This window comes from Myotis lucifugus, unplaced genomic scaffold (genome assembly GCF_000147115.1).
Source record: "Myotis lucifugus unplaced genomic scaffold, Myoluc2.0 scaffold_39, whole genome shotgun sequence".
NCBI classification, from domain to species: domain Eukaryota; kingdom Metazoa; phylum Chordata; class Mammalia; order Chiroptera; family Vespertilionidae; genus Myotis; species Myotis lucifugus.
The window spans coordinates 287,128-300,688 of NW_005871087.1; the positions used below are offsets into that span (position 1 = coordinate 287,128).

The window sequence follows — 13,561 nt, forward strand, 5'->3', positions numbered from 1 at the left end:
GATTTTTTTAAATTATGTAACTGGTGGGGAATTATTAGTGTTTAGGATTCCCCCCCCCCCTTTTTGTCTATCATTCATTTATTAAAAACAAAAAGGAAGAAACTGTGTATTTTGACCAGATTCTGTAAGTTGTGTTCTCTTGATCTTTGTATATAACCACATATTATTTTCCAAGTCTCATTATATTTTAAATATCAGAAAACTATCATAAATATTTCATTTTAACCTTCTTTAACTAATGTATCATATAACTAGCAAGAAAGATTGTATGGTATATGTATACATATACTTATATATGCAGGAATAAATATATACATATATCTACTTATATATTTATATGCATATAAATAAATAAATAAAATACTGTGAAATAGAAATGTCTTACTGATTTCTCTGAATATTTTGAGTAATTTACACTTCACTATTTTATTTTCTCTTTGCAATTATAGGAGTGCATTTTCATCCAAATGTTAGTTATATTCTATTATATATTGTTTATTACACATTCTTATCTCTGGTAAAAAGTGTATGGCATTCTATGGTTTGTTCTTGGTAACAAGGCTACCTTTACTTATCACAAGGAGATTATTTTTTCCATTGATTTGAGTTTTAGATTTCTAATCTATGATATTATCATAGTTATTTCATGAATCTGTCTTATTTGACTTAGGATGGATAATATTTGAAATGCATGGTGATAATATTTTATGTTGTTATGATCCTGAGCCAGTGGTTTGTAATTAGCTCTGTTTTTCATGTTTTACTTTCTTTTCTTAGATGAAAATTGCAATTGTGATTTAACTACCAAAGGTCACTTAATTCTGATATTACTCAAATTGATAAAATTAGATATTCTTTTTAAAGAAACAAGAGACTTTCTTAATGCTAGACCAAACCCACCCCCACTCCATCCCTGTTTGGTTTATAGTCCTACCAGATGAAAATATTAGCTAACTTCCATGGCTGTAGATATCAATCAATCACTATACTATATTAATCATCATCTAGGCAGTGGTCCTTTTGGTAAAAATAAGGGAGAAACCTTCATTCCTTTTTCCTCCTCCAGCTGCTTCTTTGGGTAGTAGCAGATTCATTCTATACTGTATTTGTTTTGTTTGTTTGTTTTGTTTGTCCAACTCATTTAGGTTCACTGCCCATTTTCTATCTAAGAAAAGAGCTATTAGCCAAAGGATATTGATGTTCCTTCAGAAAGTAATATCACTCTTGGCTGTCCATCCTTCTTTGAAAACTTAATTTTAGATTTTCTGTTCTTGGCAGAGGCTCATTGATTTTTAAATTAGTTGTAGAAAGTTTTCTTAGAGTTGTGGAAGCTTTGAGTTATAAGGGACATTGGGAGTCATATAGCTCATTTTACTATTCAAGAATAGCAATTTCTTTCAAAATATTCCTGATAGATGATTATTCAGCATCTGATTAAAGTAATATGTGCTCATGAATTAAAATTTGGAACAAAAAGTACCTGCAAGACCACATGTAGGAATAATCAGCTGATAAATTATGATGTACTTTCTTTTAATTACTTTTATAATTACTTTTCCAATTATTTTTATACATGCAAATGTTTTCTTAGGAGGACAGAATTGGTATTACTTGTTATGTAGTTTTGTATACTTTTTTTCTATTTTATCTTGAGCATTTTCTCATTGTCTTATACTATTAATTGAACACTGTTCATGTCTAAATAGTATCTAGGTTGCTTTCAATATTTTCTGCTATTATAAACTGTGCTGTCATTCTTTTATGTTTAAAATTTACTGAATTAAAAGGTGCAGGGATTTCTCATATTATTTCAGCCTGTCATAATGTCCTCCAGAAAGGTTATAAGCCCATTTCAATTCTTGATAAAATCTTTTTTCATATTACATTAAAACAGTGGTTCTCAACCTTCTGGCCTTTTAAATACATTTCCTCATGTTATGACCCAACCATAAAATTATTTTCGTTGCTACTTCCTAACTGTAATGTTGTTACTGTTATGAATCGTAATGTAAATATCTGATGTGCAGGATGGTCTTAGGCGACCCCTGTGAAAGAATCGTTCGACCGCCAAAGGGGTCGCGACCCACAGGTTGAGAACCGCTGCATTAAAATCTGCCTCCTTGTAACTTAGCAGGGAAGATTAATTATTTGTGTGTTTTTTTTACATTTCATCACATTTTATTTTATTTTTTTAAATTTTGTTTTATTGCTTAAAGTATTACAAAGAGTATTACATATGTCTCCTTCCCCCCCCCACATTCCCCTAATTATTTGTTAACATGACTTTCAAGTAGTTGAAGGTTGCCCTGTCTCTCTTTATAACTATTCTGTTTTCTAGACTATACATTTTATTTTTTTATTGATTAAGGTATTACATGTGTCCTTATCACCCCCCCCCCCCCGCCGACACTCCCCAGGTTGGTTGAAGTGACCCTTGGGTATACTTATTTGCATGCATACAAGTCCTTTGGTTGATCTCGCCCCCCTTCCCTCCACCCTCCTCTACCTCCCCTCTGAGGTTTGATGGTCTGATTGATGATTCTCTGTCTCTGGATCTATTTTTGTTCATCAGTTTATGTTGTTCATTATATTCCACAAATGAGTGAGATCGTGTGATATTTATCTTTCTCCAATTGACTTATTTTGCTTAGCATAATGCTCTCTAGGTCCATCTATGCTATTGCAAATGGTAGGAGTTACTTCCTTTTTACAGCAGCATAGTATTCCATTGTGTAGATGTACCACAGTTTTTTAATCCACTCATCTGCTGATGGGCACTTGGGCTGTTTCCAAATCTTAGCTATTGTAAATTGTGCTGCTATGAACATAGGGGTGCATATATCCTCTCTGATGGTGTTTCTAGTTTTGGGGGATATATTCCTAGAAGTGGGATCATTGGGTCAAATGGGAGTTCCATTTTTAGTTTTTTGAGGAAACTCCCTACAGTTCTCCACAGTGGCTGCACCAGTCTGCATTCCCACCAGCGGTGCATGAGGGTTCCTTTTTCTCCACATCCTCGCCAGCACTTGTCATTTGTTGATTTGTTGATGATAGCCATTCAGATAGGTGTGAGATGGTACCTCATTGTGGTTTTGTTTTGCATCTCTCGGATGATTAGTGACTTTGAGCATGTTTTCATATGTCTCTAGACTATTCATTTTCTTTCTCATAAATTTATTTGGAATATAATGGTGATTCAGTCTGGGCAATCCATTCACTACTCCTAGGTATATAAAAAAAGCATAGTATAATGGGGGGTGGAGGTATATAATAGTGGTATAAACCAATAACATTTCACCAAGTTTAACATAATTCTTTCAGATAAGATTACCAAAATAAAAATAAAGTGAGCTTCTTTGGAATCCTGACTGAATCTACTTTTGAAGTTTTAGAGTTTAATTTACTTCTCCCAGAGATAAATGTTAAGATTAGAGAGATGTATCCTATTTTTAGCAAAGTGTTTTATCCAATTAATTAAAACCAATAGAGCCTGTGTTTAATCTTTAGTGTGAGTTAGTGTTACTTTGTTCTTTGGCTCAGTGTTCCAACCTGTTGTCAAATTATAAATTTCCCTTTAAGCCAAGGGAAATTATAGAGGTTCCATACCAATATACTATTGCCATAAAAACTCATATTACCTTTGTGTTTTACTGATTAGAATAGGATAAAGTGAATTCCCTTAAATTGTCCATTTTCTGAATAAGATTTATAATTTTATTATAGGAATTTAGGTAAACACATCCCTCCCCCCCTTTTTTTGGCTTAATGGCTTGGAATACAATTGTTGAAGATACCCAATTTTTTAAAGTACTTATTTCTCTATAGTATTTTAGGTAATAATTTTTAAAAAGTTAATGAATGTTCTTACATATATATTTTTTTCATTAATACTTTATTATCCTGATTTTACTAATGAGCAAACTAAAGTTTAGAGAAGTTAAGTAACTTGCACAGAGTCATGCATATAATAAGTGGGCAAAGCATGAGAATCCAAAGCTATTGGATTCAGTAGTTTTGAGATTATAATCTGCAGTAATGATCACTACCTTTCAACATCCATGAATCTGTCATTTTAAAGCTCAACTAGTATGATTACCAGAAAAATAGAATATTTGGAAATAAGCAAACCTGTAATTTTTCATTGTGGATATAAATACTTTTTAGTTTTGTTGTTGTTGTTGTTGTTGAAATTGCCTTTTTTTAAAGTTTATTTTCTGAGTTATAATATCACCGTTCCTGTACCAATTATTTTGGCTGCTTTTCTTTTTAAAAAGTAAAGATTGAACTAAATGATAATATAATTGTCATTATTTATAATTAGTACCACATTTTGAGGTTAGTGGTTTGTCATTGAGGCCTGTATATAACTACTGAGATACATCATTGACCAAATCATTGATTTTCAAAGTTCTGTTGTTCTCTCATTCAAGTGGATAGAATATTATCTCTCTCTTATTTCCATCTAATAGCAAAGGCTATTTTGAAATGGTTTTAACTTTCCATTCTTCTAACTAGGTAATTACCAACTTTTCAAATTCAGTAGTATTTAATGCATCTTTAAGATATTTTATATTTGTTTTACTTCATTTATGTCTAACTTGGGTTTTAAGAATGTCCAAATATCTGTTTCCTCAAATTATGCTGATCATGTCCATATTTTCTTTTCATGCAAACAAAAAGTTATGTTTTTTTAAACAAATATTATGAGGAAACAAATTTCACAGAATTTGTTGTTTAATCTGGGAATCCAAATTTTTAACTTGTAAACCTCAATTTTTTGTTTCTGAACTTTATATAAAACCAAATAACTTGTGTTTGTGTTTTGTTTTATTCCTCTTTTCTTTCGCTAATGACAATGAAAGATACTAACCCCAGAAGATTTTAATCCTGAAGGGATGGGGTCTTAAAAATGATCTGATCCTGATTCAGATGAAGAGACTGAGCCTCATGGAGTTAAATGATGTATCCAAGATCCGACAGTTAGTTGTTAGCAGAGATGAAATGAGAACCCAGTGCTTGGCCCACGGTCAAAGGCTTCTTGGATCATCTCTGGGCTATCCCCTAACAAATACTGCATGTGATACTTATTATTTTTATTCCAGATAGCAAAACAATAGGACTTACATTTGGAGTTTAGGGATTGGCCAGTCACTATTTTGTCTTAAATTACTGTGAATCCCATATCATTGGCTGTCTATCATAAGATGCCCTTAAAACTTTGGTTTTAAGGTAAATATGATTGGAGTTAGCAATAGATGTTGTTATTAATATAAATCAGTGTTATTTACTTGCCTACTAGTTATAAGAATGCATGTTACACTATATTTTTATTGACCTCTGTTCTGTTTTACCTCATGAGCAAAACTTAATGATAAAGAAATTTTATTGTGCAAGGTTTATTTTTTGAAACATTCAGAATGTTTAAGAGAAGTTAGAAAAAATATAAACAACCAAACTACTGTGATTGAAATTAATAGGCAAACTGAAGATTCAGTCTCTTCTCAGATAAGTTGTGTGTTTTTTTCTATAGCTGTATAGAGCCTACTGTGTGCAAGGCTTCATATTAGGCATTGAGGAGACCGTATGGAAAGTTCAATGTTTTAAACTTAAAAGATAATTACAATATCTATCTATGCTTATTATTCCCCCCCCCCCAGCGTTAATAACGTTTGCATATTGATCCTTCCATACTTCATTTGCGTACACATTTTGACTGAGATTTAGGTGTTAGAAAATTACAGTCTCATACAGGAAGGCAAATTGATTCAAGGTTTGCCTTTGAAAAGAATGAAATATATCATTACTATAGATCGCACATGTGAGGAATTTCTCATTAGTTACACTCATTATACTTGATCTGTATAAAATAAAAGTTTGTAATACCTAATTCTAGCTTTATATTTATCACATACATTATAATATAGTTGAATTGCTAAGAAGCATTATTTCTATGATGGGCATGTTGTGAATTTAAACTAATTTTTTTCATTAACTCATCATTTTTCTTTTTTAAAACCAATTTGTGTGTTTCTTACTAATGAAAAGAATTGAAGTGCATACTTTGTTCTTTTTAAATACAAAAGACATGATCACTGTTAACAAGCCAAACAATAGAGAGATGTTTGAAAAAAAATCTTTTTTTTTTTTTAAATATATTTTTATTGATTTTTTACAGAGAGGAAGGGAGAGAGATAGAGAGCCAGAAACATCGATGAGAGAGAAACATCGACCAGCTGCCTCCTGCACACCTCCCACTGGGGATGTGCCCGCAACCCAGGTACATGCCCTTAACCGGAATCGAACCTGGGACCCTCCAGTCCGCAGGCCGACGCTCTATCCACTGAGCCAAACCGGTTTCGGCTGAAAAAAAATCTTGAATGATATCTTGCCTCTCTAATTCCATTGTCTTGAGGTTACCAGTGATAAATTTGATATGTATCCTTTCACATGTCACTCTGTGTTCATTTATGTAAGTATTGAGATTCGATTTTATTTTTGCTCACATTAATCATACTAGTAAACATTTTGCAACTTGCTTTTTTTAAACAAAATATCTCTTCGTCCTTCAACATTAAGAATGTGAGTTATTGCATCCTTTTAATAGGTGTACAGTATTCCATATTATTGATGTACCATAATTTAACTGCTTCCTGTTAATATCATTCATATTGTTTGCAACTTTAAATGCAAAAACAAAGACACTGTTCTCTTGGAGTTTCTATCCTAGTGAGGCTCAGAATGTTTAAATCCATTAATAGGATTTAGCATATCCTCTTCTATGATTTTCATGTTGTTATTATCTGCCCATTCTTTAGTTGGGCTGTTTTGTCTTCTCATCAGTTTGTTACAGTTTTTATTTTTACTTTTTTATTTTAATGTTATTTTTATACTTGAAAAAGAGACAGACAGACACATCGATTGATCAGCTGCCTTCTACTAGGGATCAAGCCTGCAAACCGGGCATGTGCCCTGACCAGAAATCGAACCCATGTTCTCTCGGAGCATGGGATGACAATCAAGTGAGCCACATCAACCAGAGCAAGACAGTGACTTTTTTGAGGAGTCTAGGCCAGTTGTCTTTGAGATCATTTCATGTTATGGATTTGTCTGATTTCTTTGTGATGTTTTTAACTTGTTCTTTTAGCCCTTTTATTTTCTGTAAATTTATTTTTAAACTATATACTTACCTCCTTTTATTTTTTATATATATATTTTATTGATTTTTTACAGAGGAAGGGAGAGGGATAGAGAGCTAGAAACATCGATGAGAGAGAAGCATCGATCAGCTGCCTCCTGCACACCCCCTACTGGGGATGTGCCTGCAACCAAGGTAAATGCCCTTGACCGGAATCGAACCTGGGACCCTTCAGTCCCCAGGCTGATGCTCTATCCAGTGAGCCAAACCGGCTAGGGCTACTTACCTCCTTTTAAATACTCTCTTCTATATTCAAATTTCCTTAAATGTCCTAAGAATATAACAAGTGATTCTGTGGGGTCTGGGGGAAAAATTTACTCAGATTCTTAGCTCAAAATGCCCTCTCCTGTTGGTATAGTGAAATGCAGTTTCATTACTAAATGATCAGGGGGAGCATTTTGCTTCTGCTTCTGTGATACCGTTGTAGAACCTTTATCTTCTCTTTCTTTTTTTATATATATTTTTATTGACTTCAGAGAGGAAAGGAGAGGGAGGGAGAGATAGAAACATCAGTGATGAGAGAGAATTATTGATTGGCTGTCTGCTGCACGCCCCCTACTGGGGATCGAGCCTGCAACCCGGGCTTGTGCCCTGACTGGGAATTGAACCGTGACCTCCTGGTTCATAGGATAATGCTCAACCACTGAGCTAAACCATCTGGGTTCATTAATGTTTATTATTTTTTCCCTAAAAGGTTTTCACTTTTTTGGTTTGATTTGGCTTGTACCTCAAAAATTTGTTATTATGGAACATAGTATTGTTTTTAATTATAAAACTTTATTGAAATAAAATTTAAAAGGCATTAAGTAAATGGGCATACTATTTTCCTGGTTAGGCAGACAATATTACAAAGCTCTCAGTTTTCTCCAAACTCATCTATAGATTCAATGCATTGTCTTTTTCCTTTTTTGAGGTATAAGTGACAAAATTATATTAAGTTTGAAGCTCCATAAATAGAGCTTTATTGGAATACAGCCTTGCTCGTTTATTTGCATATTGTCTGTGGCTGCTCTGGCACTACAATGGCAGAGTTGAGTAATTGCAACAGAAACCGTATGACCCACAAGGCCTAAAATACTTACTATCTGGCCCTTTACAGAAAAATTTATCTCTGTTTTAGAGTGGTTAGGCAACTAAGCAACGCTCTTCCGTTCTGTTTTGGCCCATTTATCTTTTAGTGTGATTGTTGACCCAGTTATGTTTCAAAGAGCTTTAGTCAATTGGAAGCCAACATTGCTCCCTCCTTCAGCCCTCTCTCTACTTGTGCTCCTGCTCTCAAACTTGTTTTATCTAATACATCTCCTTTTGATATGTATACTCACTCTCCTTTGCTTGCTTTACTAGTTGACACTAGGGCCCATTACTCTTTTTGTCTCTCCTTTGGTATCCATTCTCCCTGCTGGTGCTAAAAGTATTTTACAGTTTTTTAGGTGAATTTTTAAAGCTGTATTGGAATGGAATGATGATTGTGAGGTGAAGCAGTTATTTAACAGATTGTTCTCTTATACAGGGATCCTTTTTTTACTTTATTGGCCAGACAAAACCAAGGTGAGGGGAAATATTAGGCAAACTAGGATGGTAAAAAAGTTTACTGTAATGCATACAAGAGATAAGCAAGGCTAGAAAGGGGAGCTCAGCATGTTCTCTGTTAACACTATTCACATACCCAGTGCACTCCCATTGGCAGCAGCTCTGCTTATACAAAGTGATTCTCAAAAGATAGGAGTTAGGTAGATTGGGAGCAACTATTCAAACTATGCAAGTTCTTGCAAAATTGGTAATGCTCATGTCCAGGTGTAGAGATCTAATTGTCACATCTGAGATAATCATAAAGCTGCATTTAGTAATATAGCCTTTCCACTCTGCAGCTTCTGTGGGACTTTTAAAAGCCATGTGATTTCTCTTTCTCCTCCCTTTCCTCCCCACTAGCTTATTTGGCCCTACTCATAAGACAACTTACTGGATAATAATTATGATTAGAGTGAATTTTGAAAGTTAGGCTTTCCTATGTAATGTTCCTAGTCAATGGCCCATTTTTTCTGGCCTTATTTGGGACTTAATCAGGTACTCTGCATTCCCTTGAAGGTTTTTGACATTATGCTGTGGAGTTAACATTCTGTCCTATGTGTAATACCTTTTATATACTGCATATACACTGTAGTAACTCTTTTTTAAAATATATTTTTATTGATTTCAGAGAGGAAGGGAATGGGAGAGAGAGATAGAAACATCCATCATGAGAAAGAACCACTGATTAGCTGGCTTCTGCAAGCCCTTTACTGGGGATCAAGCCTACAACTCGGGCACTGTGCCCTTAACCGGAACCAAACCTGGGACTCTTCATTCCGCAGGCCAGCACTCTATCCACTGAACCAAATCAGCCAGGGCTACACTGTAGTAACTCTTGGTACTGTTCTCCCCTTTGCTTTTCCATTCCTCTGTAAAATTGTCTTCCACAGTTCAGCACACTGAGTTATTAACTTCTGCTCTGGTACATCTGTGCAGGTCTCCTCTATCAGTTGAAGTATATACTTTCCAGGAATCAATTGTGTGTTCCCAGACATGCCTAATGGTTGCTCTTGTTACTGTAACAAAGTAAATTGCAAGAAGTGATGTATAAATGTACAAAATATTAATGAGTGTGGAAAGCTTATCTTTCTTTTTTAATGAAAACTTAATTGTTGAGGAACTACTTGATAAAGCTCTGTCTCTAAAGAATTTTCTGTTTAGTGGTCTGTGTAAGACAATTGTGAAAGATTGGGAAGAATTTTTTAAAAATCGAGGTTTCGCACTCCTATTAGAGGACCTACTGTCAAAAACAGTAAACCCCTATTAAGAGATTTGTAAATGAATGTAATATGTTAATAAGGGTAGGTATCTTATTTTTTGTTTATTCGCTTTAATTATTTTCAGTTAATCAGTTACTTGGAATGATCATTTGAATGGGGTTGAAAGTTTATTGTTTTATTGGATTTTTTTAATATTTAGGGAATAACTGTAATTTATTTACTCTTGTAATTGAATTTCCTATAGCAACCACACATTCATTTCTCTCTTAGTTTATTAAATTGTCATTGCTTTTAATTTGCAGTTTTTATTGCCGAACAGCTTTGTTATGCTGTTCTGTGGTCAAGTCACATACAAAGGTCTTCAAAGGTTGTTTTTGGTTTTTTTGAAGTTGAGGCTCTTCTTACATGCCTTTGGAAATCCTGAGTATTGTTTTTATTAAGATGATATTAACTTTTTAAATCCAATTTGGAAATATTAGTATTTCCTTTGGCAGATAAACTTAATTGGGGAGTTACTTTTAATTTAATTTTTTACTTGGAGATTTTTTTTAGTTAATTATCATTTGGACATATATCTTATGTAGTTGAAATCCATTTCATGTGCTGAATTCTTACCCTGAAGTAATAAATATATAAAGTAGAGATAGTAACTAAGTATCCCTTGTGTCAGCCAGGGTTCAATTAGGAGACAGAAACTTCAACAGGTATTCTTACCGAGAGAGTTTAATATAAAGAATTGTTAAATGGGTATTGTTGAATTAATGCAAAAAGAGATCACTAAAGTATCATGGAGATAGCAGCAGTTACAGTACATAGCTCCTATCCCTAGAGCTGGAAGAACAAAACGAGGAGGTTAAAATTATTAAAACTTGAGAGACTTAGAGGAGGGGCCCTGCAGAGTCTTGATTCAGACTTCTGAGGAGGGAGTATAGATGACCGGTGCCTCTGATGGGTGCATGTGAACTGGTTTAGTGAGTGTTAGAAAAAAGTACAAAGTGAAGCCAGATACTACTGGAAACAGAAGTCCTTCCAGAGTTTCTAGGGTTTTGCTGACAAGAACAAGAAGCAGTCAGGTAGGGGCAGGAAGGTCCCGTCTTCCTTCAGCGTCCAGTCTCTCTCCATCACCCCCATTGACAGTTTAACTGGAAGGCACTAGAATCATCACAAAAATGGTTTGCTTAACCCTAGGCCCAGTACCACTGAATATAACAGAGTGACTTTGAAGCTGAAAGACAGTAGCTTAATTATTGGGTCCTAAACAACAGCTACTTATCAAGTTTACTTTTTGATAGTATGTGTGCAATAAAGGATGATTTGTTTGCATATTTAAATACTAGAGGCCCGATGCACGAAATTCGTGCAACAGTAGGCCTTCCTTCCCCCAGCTTCTGGCACTAGCTTCCCCCTGACCTCTGGCAGGCCCCCGAGACCCGGGCTTCCCTTGCAGCCCAGCTTTGTCTGGGAGGTCGTCCGGATGGTCGTCCAGAAAGACATCAGGTCTAGTTAGCATATTACACTTTTATTATTATAGATAATCTCAAGACTCATTTTTTTCACATTTGCTTTTCTGACCCCTGCAGCACATGTGGATCCTGTATATCACATTTTCCATCATTTATTGACACATTGTGTCATTTAAAATTGCTTTTCAGCTTTTAAACCTTATCCTTTCACTGCATTTCCTTTGTCCTTGTTATTGTATTGGATGAGGGATGGAAGGACTCTGTTCTTAGTTTGAATTTAACTTCCAGCCTACTACTAAGTACCTTAACTTTTCTGAAAAGTGGAGATTTTTTTCATTGCTTTTTTATAAAATGAATGTCTCTTAAAGCTTTGCTCAAAAAATTATGTTTTTCATGTTGTTATTGATGCTAAAATGCTTAAAAATAAACTTTAAAATTATTTTAAATTAGCAGGTGCTTCTAAGGAAGGAGGTGCTGGAGCAGTTGATGAAGAAGATTTTATAAAAGCCTTTACAGATGTCCCTTCTATTCAGGTAAGGATACCAATATACTGGCACTCCCCAGGAATGTGTCTCTGTGCCTCTTCAGATAATTGCTTTTGTCCCTTTAAAAATTCTTTTTCCTTAAAAGACTATGTCAAAATAAAATACTTGACTTATTATTACCAAGCTATTATTTGTTGGTACAGTTAGATTTTCCAAGTGATTTTTCAGTGAGGCTGAAATAAAATTGAATTTATATTATTGAATTATATATTATATTGCATCATCCAACTGCTCTACTTTCTTTTTAAGGTGCTTGAGTGTTCTCCCCTCCTTTGTTTTCCTCCTACGTTTTTGTCACTTCATGTCTATCTCCTTTGTGGGCACGTCATTTTCTACTTAGCTATTGAATATTGGGATTTCTGAAGAGTTCTGAGCCCTTTCTTCTCACTCTTCTCTTTCTTACTAAGTCACTTCCTTTAAATGCATGGCTTCACTTTTCTTCTTTACATAGATAATGCACAGGTTTTTATCTCTAAGCCAGACCTCTGGAGCATCAATTTCTCCACTGATTGTTTATTTGACATCTGTTCTTAGATGTCCGAGGCATCTCAAACTCAGCCTGTCTGAAATTAGACTCATGATCTTCCCCCTCACACACCTACCCTTCCAGTGTTTATATGTGGAAACCATTACTTGATCAGTTACAAAGGTCAGAAACTTAGGAATCAATCATTATACTACAACAGATTCTTTACTTGTATTCAAACCTTTTTTGTTTGTATACCTCCTAAAAGAGTATTTAAAAAATAGTGTACTCTCTCACTGAAGTAAATTTTTTAGTGGACCCTTTTTTCCTTGTAGGGGAGAGGGGAACCTTTTATTACATTACAGAGTTATGCATCATAATAAGATTGGGAGTGGTATGGGAACCTGCCTTTCTTCTGAAATATGGCAGAATGATTATTGTCAGGGGGGTGGGAGGAGGGGTGGTAGAAAAAACTAGATAAGCCGCCTCCTGAAATCATCATCTAACAGAATGTTATCTGGTCATCCTCCTACCTCTTCAACTGTCTAATGCCCTGCTCACCTTGGTACTCTTGTTTGGGCGTGGTTTGTTTGTTTTTTAAGTAAATGAATTTAATGGTTTTTTAAGTAAACAAATTTATTGGAATTTAATGGTTGTTGATAGTGACAGATATAAGTAGGGCTGTTTTGATGAAGGTATCTGTTTGATACCACCCAGATGGTATCACTCAGGACCCCTTTCTCTCCATCTTTTATTTCTGGATTGCTCTGCATTGTCTTCCCTTATGGTCAGCAACATGGCTGCAACTCTTTGAGCCTCAGACCTTCATTACCCTCTGTCTCTTGTCTGTTTAATCCTGTAAAATTTGTGAGATTCACTCTGATTTAGGTCACATGCCCACCTCTGAATCTTGATTGTTATGTAGAGAGATACTGGGTATTGATTTAAGTAAGCCTGGGGCCTTGACTCTTCCCCTGGTCTCCTTTGCACTCTTTATTTATTTATTGATTGATTGATTTCAGAGAGGAAGGGAGAGGGGGAGAGAGACAGAAACACCAATGATGAGAGAGAATCATTGATCGGCTGCTTCCTGCATGCCCCAC

General features: G+C 34.9%; 1 protein-coding gene across 19 annotated transcripts in view; it reads left to right on the forward strand.

Moving 5' to 3' along the window:
* CLASP2 (cytoplasmic linker associated protein 2) overlaps positions 1-13,561 on the forward strand; it is a 179,859-nt gene that overhangs the window by 81,861 nt on the left and 84,437 nt on the right. For 15 of the 19 annotated variants that reach the window (XM_023752930.1, XM_023752926.1, XM_023752928.1 and 12 more), the window contains one exon: positions 11,898-11,980. In XM_023752930.1, the coding sequence (XP_023608698.1) occupies positions 11,898-11,980 (83 nt within the window). Of the gene's footprint in view, positions 1-6,947; positions 7,069-11,897; positions 11,981-13,561 lie in introns of those variants that run through there. The other 4 variants (XM_023752916.1, XM_006087551.3, XM_023752932.1 and 1 more) reach the window with 2 other exon arrangements.